At 40.9% G+C, this 19,800-nt stretch overlaps 1 protein-coding gene across 5 annotated transcripts; it reads right to left on the reverse strand.

Annotated features, from left to right (window-relative positions):
- Positions 1-202: 202 nt before the first annotated feature.
- On the reverse strand, positions 203-18,898 carry LOC124183165 (anoctamin-8). Of its 5 annotated transcripts, none has more exons than XM_046571311.1 (16): positions 18,593-18,898; positions 15,744-15,829; positions 13,339-13,499; positions 11,785-12,061; positions 11,522-11,710; positions 10,455-10,640; positions 10,220-10,372; positions 9,846-9,981; positions 9,010-9,065; positions 8,185-8,259; positions 7,489-7,824; positions 5,503-5,700; positions 5,139-5,430; positions 3,916-4,224; positions 3,537-3,807; positions 203-3,106 (listed from the first exon to the last, which is right to left on the reverse strand). In XM_046571311.1, the coding sequence occupies exons 1-16, from the start codon at positions 18,762-18,764 to the stop codon at positions 2,539-2,541; spliced, it is 3,465 nt and encodes a 1,154-aa protein (XP_046427267.1). In that variant the 5' UTR covers positions 18,765-18,898; the 3' UTR covers positions 203-2,538. The 5 variants fall into 5 exon arrangements, with proteins under 5 accessions (XP_046427267.1, XP_046427264.1, XP_046427265.1 ...); XM_046571308.1 differs by having other exon boundaries at positions 203-3,076; positions 18,593-18,863; XM_046571309.1 differs by having other exon boundaries at positions 7,534-7,824; positions 18,593-18,861.
- Positions 18,899-19,800: the final 902 nt, after the last annotated feature.

Genomic DNA, 19,800 nt, shown 5'->3' on the forward strand with positions numbered 1-19,800 from the left:
AACAGCCCTGTTCTGCAGTATTTAACATTAATTAACAAATTGGTTTCGTATTATCATTATTATTATTAACAACAACAACAACAACAACAACAACAACAGCAGCAGCAATAGCAACAACAACAAGAACAACAACAACAATTCATTACTTCGGGTGAGATTCTTGATAGTTGAAGGAAAATAAAATGATCGCCGTATTATTTTACTTTCTTTTCTTTTTTTAAACCATTTCGCACGCTATCATCAATTGTCATCAGATATTTATACATCGTATTCCACGTTGTACTGCTTGTTTATTGCCATTCAACTCTTTCGGTTTCACTCAACACTCAACGCGAATCCATGTGGTTCGAGATAAATTCGAAACTCTAGGTCCTCGTTTTATTGATTCGTTTTTTCCCCTCTATTTCGAGCTACGAAGAGCTCAGTTATGGAAAATTTTGGTAACCGACGTATTAGTTTGATAGATTTCATTTTTACGGCGTATTGTTGGTCAGAAATTTATGTGAAGAACCGTATAACTAAGGGGGGGGGATAAAGCCTTTGCCTTAGTTGCTCATTGTTATTAAGACTTCAAAAAGCAAAATTAACGTTTTGGTTCAAACACCGTTGGCTCACCCGGATTCTATTTATATTTACACATACATAGTATATAGAAAATATATCTATATATACTACGCTTGCCGAGGGATTTTGGCGATATCTACAATATATGTTCACACACCTTTTGCGTTAAATTCTACGGGTTTATTCGTTATAGAGTGTTTTGGTTTATATTCTACCTTTCCTACTTTCTTTATCTTCGCGGTTTTTATTTTACTCGCATTAGTTTAATACTATTATTAATTATTATACACATTGTGTCTGTTGTAACATATGTGTATGTTTATGCATATACCTATAACGACTAACGTATTTTTTAAATTACGAATAATTCTATCGATGTTTCATTTCAGGGCATTGTACGCTCGTTCAAACGAAAATTCAAAATAAAATAACGAATTTACTTCAATCTCTTACAAGTTTCGTTTTCACTCGCTGGTCTCTCATCCCAACTCTCAGCCTCAAACACGTCGTAGGTATGAATAATACTTAGAGGCAACCGGATCTCGACGCTAATGGAAACCGGCTTAATTAACTTCCGAGAATTATTAATTACTAATTCTTGCTCACCTATCAGTGGTACCGCGTTGATAAAGATGGAACGTTGCGATTGTTAATGTTATTATTATTCCAACTATTATTAGTGTTACTACTGTTTTATTTTCAGTTTCATTTTCAAACCTTATTCCGCATGTCACGCGCGCCGCGCTTCTGCAGTTCCGAGGATGATTTATTGCAGGCAGCTATTGCAGTAGTAATTGATTCACTTGATCGATCACTGCGATCTATCGATCTATACGCGACTTGGAATATTACAGAGGAATCAAGTTGGAGTAGGAATTTATTTTTAAAACGTCTTTTAATGACGTGTCGTTTTCTTATTTCTTCTCTCACTTTTTCTTCTTCCTTTTTCTTAAAAATGAATATAATTTCCTGACGTATGTTATATAGACATACATACACACGTGGAGGATCGGACTCGCGTCAATGATCTGGCACACGCGTTACTTTCAGAGTCTAGCTAGATTCTTGCAGGCTACGTTTGCCTGACCTCGAATCTTGCCTCGGTTGACGCAAACTTCTGTATATATTTATCCGCAAAGCCTACGAAGGGACCGATGCGTTATACTGTATGCGGTATAGCTGGCACACTTATAGATTTCTTCATTATACGCAACATTTCACCCTTCGGCAATTATTTCGAAAGAACACGTGTCCTCCTTGCTTCGTAACAGTTGTATGTATTGGACCTGATCTTTGAGCCTTCCTAATTCTCGATCCATGCACGGTTAGCTTCCAATCGGGGCAGGTGTACAATTGGTGAACTTAATTGTAATTGTACTGTCGCAATAGAGACGAATAGCGGGAAAGCTGAATTAAAATTGCTAGAGATAATATCCGAGTTCAATTTTTCCCTAACGACACTATCATTATTCCACCGGACACAAAATTACCTTGAAATTCGCCTTGCATTGTATAATTATGGAGTTTTATGAACGTCTTTGATTCTTAGCGTTTTGTACAAATTAGTTAACAACCCGAATCCTCTGCCACTTGTATAATAACGTATTATGCGATTCGCGAAGAGATAAATTGAAGGATCGTTTATACTAAAACCAACGTTTATAAGTATGCATAAGTCAGGCAAAAAAATACCTTCATATATCTATAAATTACACGGCGTCTTTGGAAGTTTCAAGATAACGGTGTAAATTTTGAGATTTTACATATAACGCTGTAAGGACGTATTTATATGTTGTGTATTAGCGCGCGCGTGTGTGTGTGTGGATTAAAAATGTTTTAAAAAATAATATTGTGTTTTATTATCATCATCATCATCGGTAATATTATATTTTATAATAATAATAATAATGATAATAATCGTTTCCTCTTTCCTTTTTCCTTTTAACAAAATTACCTATACTACTGATACTAGAACTAATTCTTTCTGCGCATATCCATCGTCGCTATGTCGTCGACCGATATCAATTTCTCGATCGGTATGCAGGAAAGTTCTCCACCGACGCAGGACTGCGGCTGCTGCCACCTCGCCTCCCTCTCAGCGTCCTTGGCCTTGACCTCGGCCTCCTTCGCCCTTCGCTCCTTGAGCTTCAACGAGAATATGGCGACCGACCGCGCCCGCTTCATCAGGCTCTGCTTGACCCTCGTCTTTTTCGCCTCCCGTTCCTCCTTCGACGTCTTTTCGTCCTCCTGACTCGAGACCGTTCTGTTCGAGTCCGACAGACCGCCGTCCGTCTTCTCGTGCTGCTGCGAGTGCCGCTCTCTATGGTCTCGAATCTCCCGGTTATCCTTCTGCAGCTCCCTCTGCTCCCGCAACTCACGCTGCTCCCTCTGCTCCCTCAGCTCTCGCTGCTCTCTCCGATAATCCTGCTGGTACTGGTGCTGGTCCCTCGATTGCTTCTCGGCCACCGCTCGTTCCCGTTCTTTTTCTGGCGAAAATCGGAACTTTTGCGCTCTGTGAGCCATCGCCCACGGCGGCGCCGACCTGCGGCAAATGAAATGGGGTTAGTCTCAGTGTTGCCAACTCGAATCACCATCGTCGTCATTACCAGAGAGTTTCGTGAATCCACTGATACGCCAAAAACCGTATAAAAGTATCGAACCAGCAAAGACATTAATAAATTGATTTTTTTCACTAATTAATCCGCGGCCAACGGTCGATAAATCTCCCCACAAAATCTCTTTCTGAAACTATCCAGTTGGCAACACTGATTTGATCGGCACTGAGTCAGCGCCCTCTGTTTTCGGCTACAAGAAGTACTGACATGTAGCTCGAGACGTCGTAGAATCTTTTGGCCTCGCGGTGGGAGCTGTTCAAATAATAAATTTCTTCTTCTACCTCGATGAAAGTGATAAGAAACAACAAAATATGGGGGGGTGATACTTTTGTACAAGTGATTCTCAACTCTCCTCACCTTAGCAAATCGCTGTCCGAAGAAGAAGCGAGCTCTTTCGAAACGATGCAGTCGGTTGATCGACGCAGCGCCAGTTCATCGCCACTTCCACTTCCGCTTCCGGTTCCGCTTATCTCCGAGTCGCTTGTTTTTCGTCCCGCAGGTTCCAGGCCTAATCTTCGTACCCAGTCGACGCCCCCGTGGGGACCAATCGTGAGATGGTGACTATAGTGGTCGCTTCCTGGCGTTGATGGTGCGTTTTCGCCGGTCAACCAATCGCGAGATCTTCGCGCTGGAATTATCACAGAGAAAAACGTTGGGTTTGCCCGATTTTAATGTTGGCACTGGAGTAACGTCGTCCCAAAATCGTCCCTGTAAGTACGTAAAAAAATTATATCACCTCTTTCTCCGCCGGGGATCGAGGCTCTCGGGGTGTTGTGAACCTCGCGGTTTATGCTGCCGTTGTTTCCGGATCCCAGGGGGCTTCGATCCCCGCTTCCGGGGGTTCCTGGCGTCTCGAGGGGCGGCGGAGTCTCTGCGATTCTGGGTACCGTCGCGGCGCTTGGCGTCGGAGGATTGCTCGGCGTTTGGGCCGTTGATACCAGCCCTGGAGTTCCGGGTTGACTCGAGGTCACGGATTCATCGTCGTTACGCGAAGCGACCGATTCCTGTTCCTCCTCACCGTCGGCTGGACTCACGACGAATCGGCCTGCGACAGAGATTTTGTTACTCTCAAGGTGACATTATTATAAACAATTCTTGTCGTCGGTTTGCTACGATCGAAATACCGCGCGACGATTTATTCGTCATAGAAAAAATGAGATAGTCGAATTAAAGTTCGAAGCGTGCAGCGCGAGTGGCGGCCATTTTGATTTTTTCGGTGATGCAGTTTTGCATCATAGCCGAGATCGTATAGGTGTGTTATAGTGATTTATTCTACAAGGAAACTCGTGTCTGAACAGTGATGAGTGTTATTCAGGCTATAAATATCATGGAAACTTAATTCCATCGTACCAATTTCAACTGATAACACGATTTGATAAGGTTTGATGTATGTACATACGTTACAAATTACCGGATATTAAAGAGCCTATTAAAACATCATACATAAGTTGAGTAATTTATCTCGTAACTTATACTGAAATGTAAGCGGTAAAATGTATGTAGGTACTTAAATATACATGTCTCTAATTCGGTAATAAAAACCATATTGTTCGGTCTCGATTTGAGTATGTATATAAAATGTATCCATTCTGCAGCAGTATGACTCATACGTAATCGGCTTCATTAAAACCTACACATTGCCAGAGCCTATCAAGCTGACTGTGTTGTAAAGAGTAATATATAAATCCGTTTGCCCGCAAGTTTGTACTTCTGCACTAAAGTCCCGGGAATGGAATACGGAGAAAGCGAGGCACAGCGTGCACTTATCGTGAAAAAGCGAGGAACTTGTAAGGATTCGAACGAGTATATATCGAAGCAGGTGTTTTGCCTCATCGAAAAATAACCGCCCGAGGATAAGGAACGATTTCTCCTCATCTAGCGCATGATTGTACACAGAAAGGCGACGAAGCGATTTCGAAACCGCTAGGCATTGCAATAGCGACTTTCTATTCCTCTTACCGATCACGGTCGGCGGTTGTTGCTCCGGCGAAGGGGTCGAGGAGAGTCGGCGAACGGCTTCGCGTCTCAGGAATTCAACCTTTGCCATTTCGGTCGCGACCCAGCTCGGAATATCGGGTATAGCGCAGACAATGACGAATCTAATAGCGAGCATGATGTGCTCGAGAGCGACGATCAGGAGGATAGTTTGGGTCGCCGACATCTCGGGGAACATCCTCTGCACCTGGCCGCTAAGGCTGATCAATCCGCAGTTGACGAGAATTGCGACCAGTCCCATCGCCTCCATCGCGTTCTGCCGAGAAAATACACGTGAGGTTGATTCGGGAAGCTTTGGGAAACACGAACCAGGCGTTCGTTGTTTTACCTGCCAAGTACCGATGTTCGATACTCTTCTGCCGAAGGGTCGCTGAAGAACGAAGCAAAGCTTGAAGGCGTCCCCTCTGAGCTCCAGCAAATTTCCCAAGAGGGCCGCAACTGCCGCCAATGGAAACGCCGACGAAAATAGGCAGACGTATCCCAGCTGGGAGAGCATTTCCAGGTGTTCCGAAAAGGCACCGTCGTACTGTAAAACATTTTTGGGACTTCTTATTAAGGTCGTTTCTCAATGTTTCCCCATGACTCGGGTGCGTTTCTTTTCACCACCGCGTCTTGTGTATACCGACAAAATTCGCACTCCATGAATGACGCAGGCTACGTATATGTATAATGATTCTGAATTTGAAATTTACGACTGACGAATAGTTTCTATATGCATCAGTGCTTTGCGATCAATCGATTAATCGGCAGATTCGATCAATCGTTTTTGTTATTTAAAATCGACTTTTACCCTTTTTCCAATCAATCGATTATTCGATGACTTCGATTCGTATAACGATTAACCTGCAGAATCACCATGAGACAACTTTGATTAATCGATTAATCGAAAAAAGGATGATTCGAAACCGTCGATTAATCGATTAATTGGAAAAAAGATTAACCGAAATCGTTCGTTAATCGAAAAAACGATTAATCGATTGAATTGCACAGCACGTAATTCAATGAATTTCATAACGATTATTAGATGACCATCCACTTTCTCGAACAGCGCTTTTGAGTAAAAAATTGTTTCCTCGAACCGTAGGAATTTGTGAAAATTAATGCTTATGGCAATTTGTTGATCGTAAATTATAGAGACTTGCAATATCCTTTGCTGACGTTTTCTTCGCATCCATAAAGTGCAAAATGTATCTTTTCCTTAATTTTACGTTCATTCTCGATTAATCTTGCTCTGGCAAATGTGAATTTTCTAATCTAACACTGATAGCTGCGAGTGTCGGGACTGGGGCTTAAGTGCAGACAAATTAAACGTAATGACTAACGATAAGACGTTCAGTGTTACAAAGCGCCGATTTGATTGAATATGATATGTAATAACGGGTATAACGAATGAGTATGACAACTGTGTTCACATTGTTATGTATAATAATGATATGAATTACCTTCTTAGGAGAGATCTGCACGTGCAGTGAGTGTGATGTCGTTGAATGATGAAAAATGGAAAAAAAAATCATTTTTGAAAAAATTGCGGTAAAAAGTATAACAATGATATTTCACAGACGAAACACAAGACAACATGATTAACGAATGTTAGCAATAAATCTATTGACAAGGCGTGATAAGGAACCTATTATAATATAATTATTTTGTCGTTGTTGTTGTTCTTGTTTTTCTTACTACATCGTGATCAAAAGATACAAAAAAATAAACAAATTACTTACTGACATGAGAACATAAAACGATTATGATTAATGGTGATGGTGCGATTTGGATAATAAAAAAAGAAAACCAAAGTGTTCCCAACTTAGAATGAGAAGAATGAAAAAGCACGTTGCACGTTTTTTTGTGCCACCGAATTACTTGCAACCTGATTATTATTTCGTTCATGCTTGTGCAATATAATTACCGTGGCTTTGTAGATAATATGTGATATCAGTATCTGTCAAAGTGAAACTAGGTCAACACAATTCCCGAAAAACGTTGTTCTCTTTACTTACAATTAGTTGTATGGTAAAAATATGCTTTCTTATTAGCAGATAAATATAAAGATAACATCGATCAGAATCGAATTTCATCACGAATCTTTATTCCTCGTAATTTTACGATTTATTCTTCACGCAAAACTAACGAAGGATGAAAACGTGTCAATAAATAATTTTCAAATCGTTCCAAATTGACAGACACGTGTTACCGACAAGTGGGTTAAATTGCAGATAATAAACAACGTGAATCCAGGATGGACGAGCAGGATTTGAATAAGACGAAAAAAGGGGTTGAGAGTAGTGTGAAAATCGTCTACGTCTATAAATCAAACCTTCAAGGCACTGTCACTAAGTAGGAAATTTGAGGGGTGTCCTACTCTATACAACGAGCTTTCCAGCTCCGCCTGGCTGACGTTTCGTTTTCCCTTTCCCCGGTTTTCCTCCTTCGCATCATCCTCGGGATTCCTCTTCCGCTCTTTAGCTTCCCGCGCATTTTCCGAATCGGGAATTTCCTCTTCGCCAGGCGGCGGTCGCGCCTCGCTGGGACTCAGGGCCCCGAATAATTCGAAACTCAAACGAGCCAATCGCAGCTGTTCAACCAGGTACGGAACTGCCGATTCCTTCAGGTTACCGATCACTTGTCGAGCTATCAAGAGGGCGGCCAGTTGCTGAGGAAAATAGACAGTTGGTCAACGAGCAAAGAAATGGAGATTCAATCAAACCGATTCAATAAAAGAGCAGGTTTTACTCAATATTGTGGGAAAAGACGGACGCGTTAGATTTTTTGGCAAATTATACTTCGTGAAGTATAGAATTTACTCTGGAAATAGTAAAAATCACTGTCTGCGGTAGGGTGGTTTCATTTTTTAAATTTGTGTTTTTTGTTAAGCTGTCACATTTCTATATATTTTTTTTTTTTCATCAAAAACCCTTGTTTGTTCCTCTTTTTCACATTTTTTTTTTTAGTAAAATCTGTTCTTTTTCTTTTCTCCGTGCTTAATTCCGTCGTTTTTCACTCACGCGCTTACCTCTTTCAATCTCTCCTGGTCTTGGAGGTAAAACGCGATGTAGAAGAGAGAGAGAAACGAGTTGACGAACTGAAACTGAAGCGAGACGTGTTAGAATTGCAAGGAAATGATCCGTTACGGAACGGACGCGAAGCACGATACCATTTATGCTTTCGTTCCGCATTTCGTTTGATTTCGAAAATGATGCTTCCTTAATCACATTATTTAACTTTGTTTTATTTTTTTCACATGAGATACGATCCGGAGGTTTGATAATCGGGTTTCGCTAATTGCACTACGGTTCTATGTTCACACGGATAAAATTCGCATGCGAACAGCACAGAGACAACCAAAGCGTATAATTATGTAGCATAAACTGACTAAAAACGGGAAATAATAATACGGTAATAACCAATATACGGATTCCCATATATATTCGATGTTACAAACAGATTGAGTTGAAACGGTTTAAAACAAGTATTGAATTATCGTGTTTGTACCGTAATTATTTGATTTCGAAATGCGGGAAATTTTGAGACTAGGAAAATTTCACAAGAACAACAGAAAAAAAGCAAAAAAAAAAATTTAAAAAAAATAGAACAAACGAGAAATTGGACGGAGAGAAAAAAAGATACAAAACAAAAAAAACTTGGAAGTTGTAAAACGATAAATAAATTTGCATCATTGCAAAGATGTTATGTATATGGGTAATACGAGGTGTGTGTATATATATGTATATATATGTATACACGTACATCAACACAGATACAGAATGTGTAAAAAAATAAAAAAATACGGTTAAAATACACAAATTGTCAGCTAAAAAAATTTCTTTAACTCATTTACCAGGGCCACCTTGTAGATCAGATGATTCTCATATTCGGTGTCGAGCCGATAGTTTTCTGCGTCCCAACATACAAAAATCATAGATACTATCTAACGTGTAGCTGGCTCACATTATTCTACTCTCGGAATCTAAGTATATGTATAGATTTAGAATTAGTAAATATGCGATAATCGAATTTAAAAAGTACGAATTTAATTCATGATACGAGGTAATTCGAGGGTGGGGCAAAAAAAAAACGGATTAAGGGGTATCAAAAAACGTGTCTCAAAAAATATATATCTTTCTCCCAAAATTGGTGTTCTCTAATATTAGCTATAACGTAAAAAAGGGTATGAAAGAGAAAAAACGTTACGTTATAAAACGTTACTTGGGATATCGTGATCAGTCCAGGTATGATGATGTATAGTATGAAGAACAAGCTATAAGCTGTGAGAAGAGGTGGTAAATATGTATACACATATGTATTTATATATATGTAATGTAAAAATGTATCATCTACTGTAATAATTTATCTAGTTTTTCAAATCGTGCATTAATGTATACATAAGGTATATAGACTGAAAGGTGGTTATATAAGTATAACATTATTATAGGTATGAATTGTACACGGGACGATAATTGAACACTATTATAATGTAACGTGTAATGTGCGTGAAGAAATTCACCGGTTTGCATGTTTCTTTTTTTTTCCTTTTTTAATCAGCATTTCGGCTAAACGACCGACGTGTGTAATTCAGCTACGTAATTGAACTGTTGAAAAAACTAAAGAGGAAAGAAACTTGGGTGACAGAATCTGTGGGTGAGTAAAACAGGTGATAGATTTCAGTAGGCTTACCCATGTCGTTGAGACAGACCGCGACCTTGAAGTATGCCTCGTCCATCAGGGTGATAACCACCGCGAGAAGAACCTTCGGCACGTAGCTCAGCCAGAATCCGTAACCAGCAGACTCGAGTCCGGCGTCCCACCAGTCCTGAAATTAAAAGAAAATAGAAGAGAAATAAGAAATTGTAACATTGACTTCATGGAACAACGGTGACTTATACGTTCGTCGATGATCGCAGGTAAATATGGTCTCGCGGATGTTTGATAGATTAATTTTTCACCTGCACAGTCGAGACATTAAGTATGATTCGATGGAGGAACTGGGTGGTCCGAATATGCTAATCCTACTTTCGAACGGTGGTAGGATAAAATTGTCAAAGTCTCACCTGCACTTGGAAGCTCACAATCATGACGATAAATACTAAGAATAGGCACACCGCGATCACTGGTATGCTGACCAAGTATCGAAAGACGTTTCGTCTCCAGGCCGGGTAAGTTGGTTCCAGTCTTCCGGTGACCGGCGACCTCTCAAGCGTACCCTGGAAGAGAGGAAAGAGTTCCAGAGGCGACAGTTTCGCTGGTATATCAAGAATTTCATTGGAGTTACCAATATGGTCTCACCGTGAAGAGAGGCCGTGGTTCGACAAGCAGGTCGTCGCGTTGGTCGAGGGTTCCCCATCGGTAGGCCAATTCGGCACCACGGCGTTTCCAAGTCTCGAGATAAACGGTGGCCCAGACGACGTTGAATATCGAAAACAATACGTAGGCCACATCCTCCACCGCCTGGTTCCGCCCGATGATGCCGACCTGCGATTGGAATTGGAGGTGTCTTAGATGGGCCGAGGGTTTGGGGTGAAAGTGCGAGTATTTTTAACGATCGTGGATCAATCATTGACGGAAAAATTGGATACCTGATCCTTTTAGTGACAGTGGGATGCTCAGTGTCCTACGTCAAAAATTTGCATGTTCTACCCTCATCATAATTTATTTACAACTTCAAATGTTCTTTGTTACTTCGTGTAACTCCAAAAATCCCCCGAGTAACAAGTTTCAGCTGGAATCACCGAATTTTGACAGGTTATCGATTTTCAATTCGCTATCTTGGATCCGCCATCTTGGATTTAGAAATTATCAAATTCTGAATGCAGATTCCTTTCCGATCGCAATTGACGGTAGTATTTAAGCATCGCTATAGACTGTAGTAACCGTTGCAGTTAGTTTGTTAGGGTATTGATTAAATAGGCTGCATCATCAAACTTCGAGTCAAGAATATACAGCTCGCAAACAAACTGCGATGAAAACTGCTTATCGTTAGACAGTTTATGGTAATTATCTGCAGGTACTACTGTTAATTGCTGAAATGAATCCTGCCGGCAAGTTCGCGGTAAATGAGTAAGGTAAGTGTACCGGTTATTGACACGCTTAATTTATCGACCCTTTTATGTTACAAAATTATAAATTTACCGCAGAAATTGTGAACGTCGGTCTGGATGACAAAAACGAATTGCTAGAGGATTAGACACTGGAAATTTATTGTTTGATAATTTTGGGGACACCAAAGATCAAACACATACAACGAAAAAAGGTCAATAATTGGGACAGGGTCAATAAGTGGTACACTTACTTCACACACTGGGTTGGAATGGAATCGTCAATGACTGATCCATGGTTATCGGAGTGGAACATACCCAGTATATGACACCCACGGCAGCCGGAACGATTAGGGCGGTGGTGTAATGGCCGAGCCAAGCAAAGTACATGGTTATCTTGACCCCGAAGTATCGACAAATGTCGTCGAGAGGTTGGGGGCTGAGAAAAGCGCGGACCCAAGTCCTCTGGAGCTTTTCCAAGGCCGGTAACTCGTGGAGTGGAAATACCTGGGAAAATCGGCACGGCGATTAGTCTGTACCGGGATGTCGACGCAATAACGCGAGGTCGAGGTGATACACACTTGGGAAATGACCCCGGCAGAGATGCACTTCGGTACGATGGCTTGACCCTCGATTAGCTTGAGTCCAGGCAGGCTGTGCAGGTCTTGTTGACCCGCCCGTAGAGTGTGGAGAAGATGGAGAACCAGGGACTGTCTTTCCTGGGTGGTGAAGAAGCCGGCCTCGTCGTCGCTACCTTCGAAAAAGCTCGTCTCCGTTCCTACGAACTCCTTAAGACCACCGCCAAACTCCTGACGCAGCCTTTTCGGCAAGTGGACTTCTTCCGCCGCCTTCAGGAGGCTGCGTTAACAGCCGGAAAATATCAGAGGGTCGTTTCAAGACCCTTTCGAACGACTCTACTACCGATAATCGATTCCTCTCGCACTCGCGCTACACATATACGACGTCCTACCGAGGTGACTGAGTCAAGTTTCCGATTCGATTTTCAGTAAAAATCAAATCCCCGGGGTTCTTCGCCTCCTTTACCGCCTTTCTTTATTCCGTTATCCTCTATCATCGAATCCCTTTTGCCGCTTTACTTTGCTCACACAAGACTCTCGGAAAACGCAGTTTAGCCTCCTCATTCACTCCTCATTCAACATATTCCACGGTTGGTATACGTGTGTGATAATTATTCATCCAAAGGGTTGCCACGTACAATGTCTTTCTACCGCTCAATATATAAAAACACCTTTTTTTTATCAATGTATCATTAGAAGCCGCACGGCAACTGGGCCGGAATCGCCTATATAAAGTTTTATTGATATATTACAGACGGTTGTAATAACAAGCGATAGGCAACTGGCGGCATATATACGTAACGTCGTTATACCTACACTTCGATTAACTTTATTGCACCTTTAAGTAGCAACGACACTGTCGATGGTCTGGCGATGTCGATTACCGCTGTCATAAATTGAACGGGAAGAACGCGAAAATTGGTAACTCGACGAATCTCAAAGAAGCGAATTATTCTATCATGAATGGAAATAAGGATAACGTTGTGAGCGAGGGGTTAATCGCTCATGGATTTAATGTATGTACACATGATTTCAATATTACAAAGGTTTTAAAAGATTTCGAATGGTTGCAAAAAATTTCAGAGGTTATCAAACGATTTCAAAATGTTTCAAAAGATTATAAGAAACCTCAGATGATTTCAAATATTTCGAATATTTCAAGAATTGCAATTGACTTCAAAATATTACAAAAGATTTTTACAGATTTCAAAGATTTCAAGACATTACAAATGTTTTCAGACGATTTCGGGAGATTTCTAATAAAATTAGGAGATTTCATAAGATATCAAGAGACTTCAGAAGATTTTTAAGGACTCCCAACAGATTGTAAGCGATTTCAAACGATTTCTAAGGACTTCAAGAGATTTCACAGGCTAAAAAATATTATATTTCAGAAAATTTCAAAGATTTCAAGAGATCTCACAAGATTCACGGACAGGTGTACACCAGGAACGATTAACTCCTCGGTTAAGAGTGACTTCTTAGTTACGCGTAGGTGAAAAAAGTTTCCTCAAACCTCGAGTCATCTTAACATGGATTACAGAGGCGTATATTTACACTGGAAACGGAGCCGTGAGGTAAAACCCGTAGCTGTCGGAAGATGTGTGATGACGAACGTGAACGACAAGTCCAGGAGTCCCAGCTCTGAGTCGTCCCAGAAGCCACATCAGAGTTTCGTCCCGTGCGCCGCTGGGGAACATGACCACGACATCGCATTCCTGAAAACGAGGAAGAAACGAGACGATGCAGTCATTCAGGAACCCCGGCTGATAATGTTTTGTAAGAATTCAGCGTGTAATTTATTACATGATTTATCTTGTACGAATCATCAGATATACTTATAGATCAAAGTTCATTTAGTTCACTGTGTTATTGATTATACGATTTTTGATCCAGTATATCCATGATTTGTGCTTTCGTAATTTGTTACACATTTGATGCAATTCACGAAATAAATCATGTAATAAATTACACTCTCAATTTTTTCAAAACATTCTGTGATTTGACACATGAACATTTTCTCTTGGTAGACGTGCCGCAGATAAACTCGGTTATTATTTATCGATCCCGGAGAAGCGTGTGTGCAGAGAAGGGTATAACTATAAAGTTCGTCTCTGTAACGTTGGGCGGAAATTAGCATCATCTGGATCGTGATTGCCTGATGCATGCAGAACTTCGGACCATCGCGTCGGTGTGTGTGAGGAAATAAAAAAAGAAATTTTAAAGAAATTTGCCAGCTGGCAGTTTCAATCGTCGAATGGATCCAGCAGCCAGTTGCAGCTGGTTGGAAAGAGAATCGGAACCAGGCTCAGCTCTACGTCGCAATTATCTACAGTAGGATGCAGCATGCCGGGTTCGATATCGCGTCGGGTTTTCAACCCTCCAGAAGCCACGAGAACTGCGCCGAGATAATGTTGTTTTGGCATTTTTCCAAATTCTTAACCTCTCCCACTGCGATGTAGAAACGCACGAGAATTTGGGTATAATTTCGCTACTCGCGATCTCGTTGCTTGGCCGAAAGAAATTGGCCGAGACAGACTGTCTCGAGTCCTTTTCCACTCGGTTTTATCAAATATTAGTGAAGTTGCTCACGATTCTTTTATACAACAAGAGTATGTTACGCGTTCTTTCACGAAGCACGAAATTGAGGTTAGGTTCGCGTAATGTCACATTTCTTCGCGACAGCGCATGCGCGCAGTACGGAAAAGACCACTTTTCGACTCCCAAGACTCCTAAAATTGGTATTTTCAGTACTTTGTGTGCGGAAAACAGGCATGGAAACCGCGTAAAACCTTAGATTCTTCCCCCGTATTTTACTATAGACTTCAAATTGGAACTCTACGGTTTTACCAACCTGTAGCCTGAAAGCTATAAGCGAACGTATTCGGTATCCCCTCAGATTAACTCCTGACTCTGAAAACGTTCGATGTATAGATAAGCACTACATCCAACTTATATACCTGTACGTATACGTATATAAGGTACGAGTTGAAGGTTGGCTGGAGAGATTTGTTCGGGTGACTGATATTTATTTACTCGCTTCTTCAAATATCGTGATATAACCAAGAGCGATATAAATTGCACTCCTCCCGTATCGAGAAAAAACGAGAGAATAAATATCGTTTGATTGAAGAATAACGACGACGAATGCTTGCGTAGAAGCTTATTTCCGTATTGAAAAACTTATCTTTCGCTGTTATCATATTTCATTATATCTCATTTCGTGTATTAAATGTCGTTATTATCCGTTGTAGGCTACCGGTACTAGAAAATAACTAATATAGAAATACAGTAAAAATGATGAGAATACTTTTAATGTCAGAGCGAGTTATTCAACGAGCTTGAATGGGAAAAAAGTTTTGCCGATGTTTTAACCTTTACTGTGTTTTATCACCGGTACGTTCGACCTATACTCCTCCAGTATCCCACAGGTGCTTTATTTCATCTCTCCGTTTGATGCCTGGATCACATATATACACACACACGCATATATATATATATATATATATACATACCATAAATAAAAAAACTATGTACGTATCGCGTATTGATACACCCGCGTATTTCATAGACTATATAAGTAATACTTTTCGGAATATAAAAAGCCCCGTCCAGGTTCGTTCGATAGAATTCTGACGCGTATTTCGCTCATCGCTGAACACGTTCTCAACGTAGGTATATTATAACAAGGTTATACGAGTCCTCGACTCAACGAGCTGAATCGATACCTCCACCACGTTTCCGCCTAACGATAAACTCAAATTCCGTCATCCCTTGGCTGATTCAGGGACTTTTTTTTTTTTATTGGTACGCGTGTCGCCAGTCAAGATCCGCGGAAAAGTTCTCCCAATTAATGCTCGCAAATAATTGGCGAGACCATTGCGACGCCCAGTTCGATCCGAGGGGCGAAAAGTGCGACTTGTTCTCATTACGAAGGTAGGATTTTTGCATGTTCTACGAACCTGCGTGGGCACTTTTTGTATCCATAGGCGGCGGGGGGTCATCAGATGACCCGTACATGGTATTTTGCGTCTGAGGAGACGCGAGGCTGGAATGAAAAGAGAAAAATCGATTAGTTCATGCAGAAAGTTCTCGTGACATGATTTAAACGTAACGGAAGTCGCTTTTACAAAGTCGTTTACCGGGTTGGCTTTACCGAACTGAATAGAAAATGTACAATTTCGAAGTGTCTCTTTTTCCACGTATATACATACGACCGTTTTGGGTAATTCTGAACACAATTTCTAGAATGCATAAAATTTCTCACCAACTATTTTCAACTAAAATCATTGCACTTTCTTCTAGATTTTATTCACAGCTACGGCAAACAATTAAAGCAGTTTTTTCTCACGCAGATGAAAACATTAGTCAAAGAATTGAATAAACATTGTACGACAGGTTTTGTTTTGTTTTTTTTTTCTTTCTATTATAACAACAAACACTTTAAGACAATGCAATTAACGCTGAGCGTTGTTCAAATATTGACAATTTACTCACCATACAGAGAATGTTTGCACAGATTTTTCATCTCGTAATCATATTTAATTCTTTTGTTTCCATCCCGGTTTTTGAAGCGCGTAAATTATTGCACACTAGTATTTGAATATGAAATTAAATATTTCAGGTAAACCGGTAGAGAAAGACAAGAGATTCGTACTTCTACAGGTGTTTGAACTGTCGCGCCCGACGAATTATACAAGCATTGAACAAATTACCTCGCTCCGAAGGTCTCCGTGACGAACAATTCTCGCTGATAATTATAAATAACAATCATTATTTACGGTACGAATTAATTAACGTTGTTAATTACTTTGCAAACCTGTCTAAACTTTTCTCCACTACGTGTGCCTGATTAGCCGTGAATTTATTACTACATCTATCAGACCAATATTAGCGCATGTAGATCGTTACGAATTGCGTAACTCCTATAATTTTGTTCTAATTACAAAAACTGTCGTTGATATTTCGCGGATATTTGACTTCAGTTTGTTTTGTTTCGATTTAAAAATTTAACGGTACTCAATTAACGTGAAACGTAATGTGAAGAATGCAAGAAACTAGTAAAATTCATAACAGAATTGTTGTATTCTATGGAGCTGATCAATGATCAATGGAAAAAAAGCACACAAAGTTGGAATTTTTCGCATCAGGCTCCCGTCTGTTTATTTATTATTTTCTAAAATTGTTGGTACTGCATTAGGAAGATTTGCCCGATTGTGCGAATTTGTATGGAATGTAAAAAGTAAAAAAGAACCAAGTAGCTGGCAAAAACAGGAAATTCCTGTTATCCGTTTTGCCCATTACACGATTCGCATGTGGAACGTGTACGCTGGGGTACAATTTCGGACATTAACCACCCCTGCCGCTTTCTGTATCGCGAAAAGAGTTTTTGCGCGTAAGTTATTCATGCAGAAGGCTCGCCCAGCTGACTATACTTTTGTAAGTTTGTACACATACCGAAACGGGTGTGTGTCGCTGCTCGAGTGCGAAACTGGACTAGATGGCTGCCGTATAACTTCGCCTTGGAGTCTTGGCTCTATTCCTTAATTCTGACGTTATACCTTACGGAGGGTTTGCGAAAAAGGAAGAGGAGAAAAAAAGAAAAAATAATAAAAAAAATTACACAAGAACCAGACCGTCGGCACTATTCGAGGATAAAAGGAGTTCGCAAAGATCAGATAAATGCGGGACGATGTACGGATCTTCTGCAATGCGACTATACCGTGGTACCCCATCATCGATACTACCACATGGGATCGCGTGTTGGGAGTAAAATCCCATGTGGGTTATTCCGACCGAAGGTTTTTCCGACTCCCATGGGTTGCCAATATGGCTTTCATTTCTATCTTATTAAATGTCCAGAGAATATTGCGTGCCACAGAAGCGACAGGAATTACGGTTTCGTGAGCTCAGCCTGACTCCCCAGGATTAATCTTCGAAAGCTGTATAGATTACAAATGTGAACCGTAGGGCCTGTTGGACTAATTTTCTCGAGCAAAAATAATAAACCGAGAGAACGTATACAAGTAATATGTATATATAAATATACTTGGGAATTGCGAGTGATGCTTATCACGATAATATAATCCTTTAATGTGCAGTTCCGAATTTTCCACGTGCAGTCGGGGAATAGTGAGGCTAAATACGAATTAGAGGCTTTCGAGTTGTACAGTTGAGAGCGTTTCTCCGTGAACGGATTTCTAATGCATAGTTATGCGTCTCTGTACCGTGGGGATGAAAATCGCGGTTGCGGTAACTGGAGCGAACTCGATTGAATTGCTCAAAGATACGCAATCGCGAAGGATTGAGGTGCAGTAACGGTTGGGTAAATCGGAATCAGTCTGGTTGGTGTAAGATATGCCAAAGCTTGAGGATACGAAGGGGTGGCGGAAAGAAGTTGGCGATAAATCAAAAAAAAAAAAAAACGTGACAGGCGTACATAAATTCAAATATTAGAAATCAAGATGGCCGCCGTTGTTACGCTTCGGATTTAATTTTGACCGTAGGATTATTACCGCAGTTGAATATCCACCGAACGCTACTCGACGTCGAGGAAAATGACGGCAAGAATGTTTCAGCATCCGTTTCATCGTCGAAAATATTTTCGGGTCGGAGAATTTGGCAAAAGAAATTGACGCGTGCGTAAAAGTGCGTGCATCGCAATACATCTACGCGTTAGCTCCTTATTGTAGATTACATGAAAACATGCAGGGATGACAACATTCAGAATCGAAGGTGAAATCTGGGGGAATACGACTTGGGAACGGGGGTATGAATTTTTCTCTGCAGAGTTTAACACCGAGTTTCTCACCTTTGTCGAGTGTCTCTTTAGCCGCGTGGATGACTTTTCTCCGTCGCAAACCATCCCCGGATGACGCAACGTCTATCTCGTTAACGCTCACGACGCACTCGTTATCCACGAATTCTTCAGCTGCAGTGTGATTTGATTTAACCCCAGGGGCTGACCCCTCGCCGCCTGACATGCTGTCCTGAGGCACAGGGCAACGACAAGGTCCCTCTTTCAGGACCTTTACGTTTGTACTGAAACAACCGCTCGGGATTCTCACCCCCGCGTTTGCCGCTCGGCTCAAACCGCCATCTGTCGGGGGTGGCGACACTCCAACCCCCGATCAATGAGAGTCTCCGACACTCTCTCTCTCTCTCTCTCTCTCTATTCCGCCCCCCTATTTTCTTCTTCCATCGATGTATACGTGCGTGCGCTACGTGCAACGATATGGATATTTACCCATCCACTGGGTGCAGCTCGCCACTTCACTGTCCCTACGCTGGATGCCAGATACCATGTCTACTCAAAGACGCTGGTTTAGACGGTTTTGGGGTCAAACAACTCCGCCCGCGTCGATACAACCCAGTCATGATAATCTGTCGCCACAGTTCTGTAGAACCATTGGTACTTCGGAAATTTTCACAGACTTTATCTACGAATAGAAAAAAATATAAGGTGAAGTTCATTGGGTAACTCGATGTGTATTGCTCGAAAGTATCTGTGAAGTTCATTTCAGTGTTCTTCATTTTCTCCACGGTTTTGTCCGAAATACTCGAAATTAAATATCTCATAATTAACGGCATTGACCGAATTTTAAGAAAATCAAATTAGGAACGTTTTTCTCTTTCGTTACATGCAACTTATCTGAACTAGACGATCCGAATAATTGCTCGAGTTACTTGGAGCTCATTCCACTTTAAGAAAAAACGAACTGAAATATCGTCGATCCAATACCCAAATTTAGTTTCAATTAAATGTCTGTAAAATTGAGAATATAGCCTAATTTGAAATTATGAATAGTTAGTTTTTTATAATAATTCACACGGAATAAAAAAATCGAATCAATCTGAAGAACCTTTCTTTTCTTACTTCCTTCGCGTTTGCGTGTAATAAGTATAATTTACACAAGAATTTTAACACGTACATATTTGCGATGCGTGGTGCGTGCGAAAGGCTTATAACAGTTCTTATCTATTTTCCTAAGTATGTATAAACAAATGTGCGCCGCACGA

Source organism: Neodiprion fabricii, chromosome 5 (genome assembly GCF_021155785.1).
Source record: "Neodiprion fabricii isolate iyNeoFabr1 chromosome 5, iyNeoFabr1.1, whole genome shotgun sequence".
Lineage (NCBI taxonomy): Eukaryota > Metazoa > Arthropoda > Insecta > Hymenoptera > Diprionidae > Neodiprion > Neodiprion fabricii.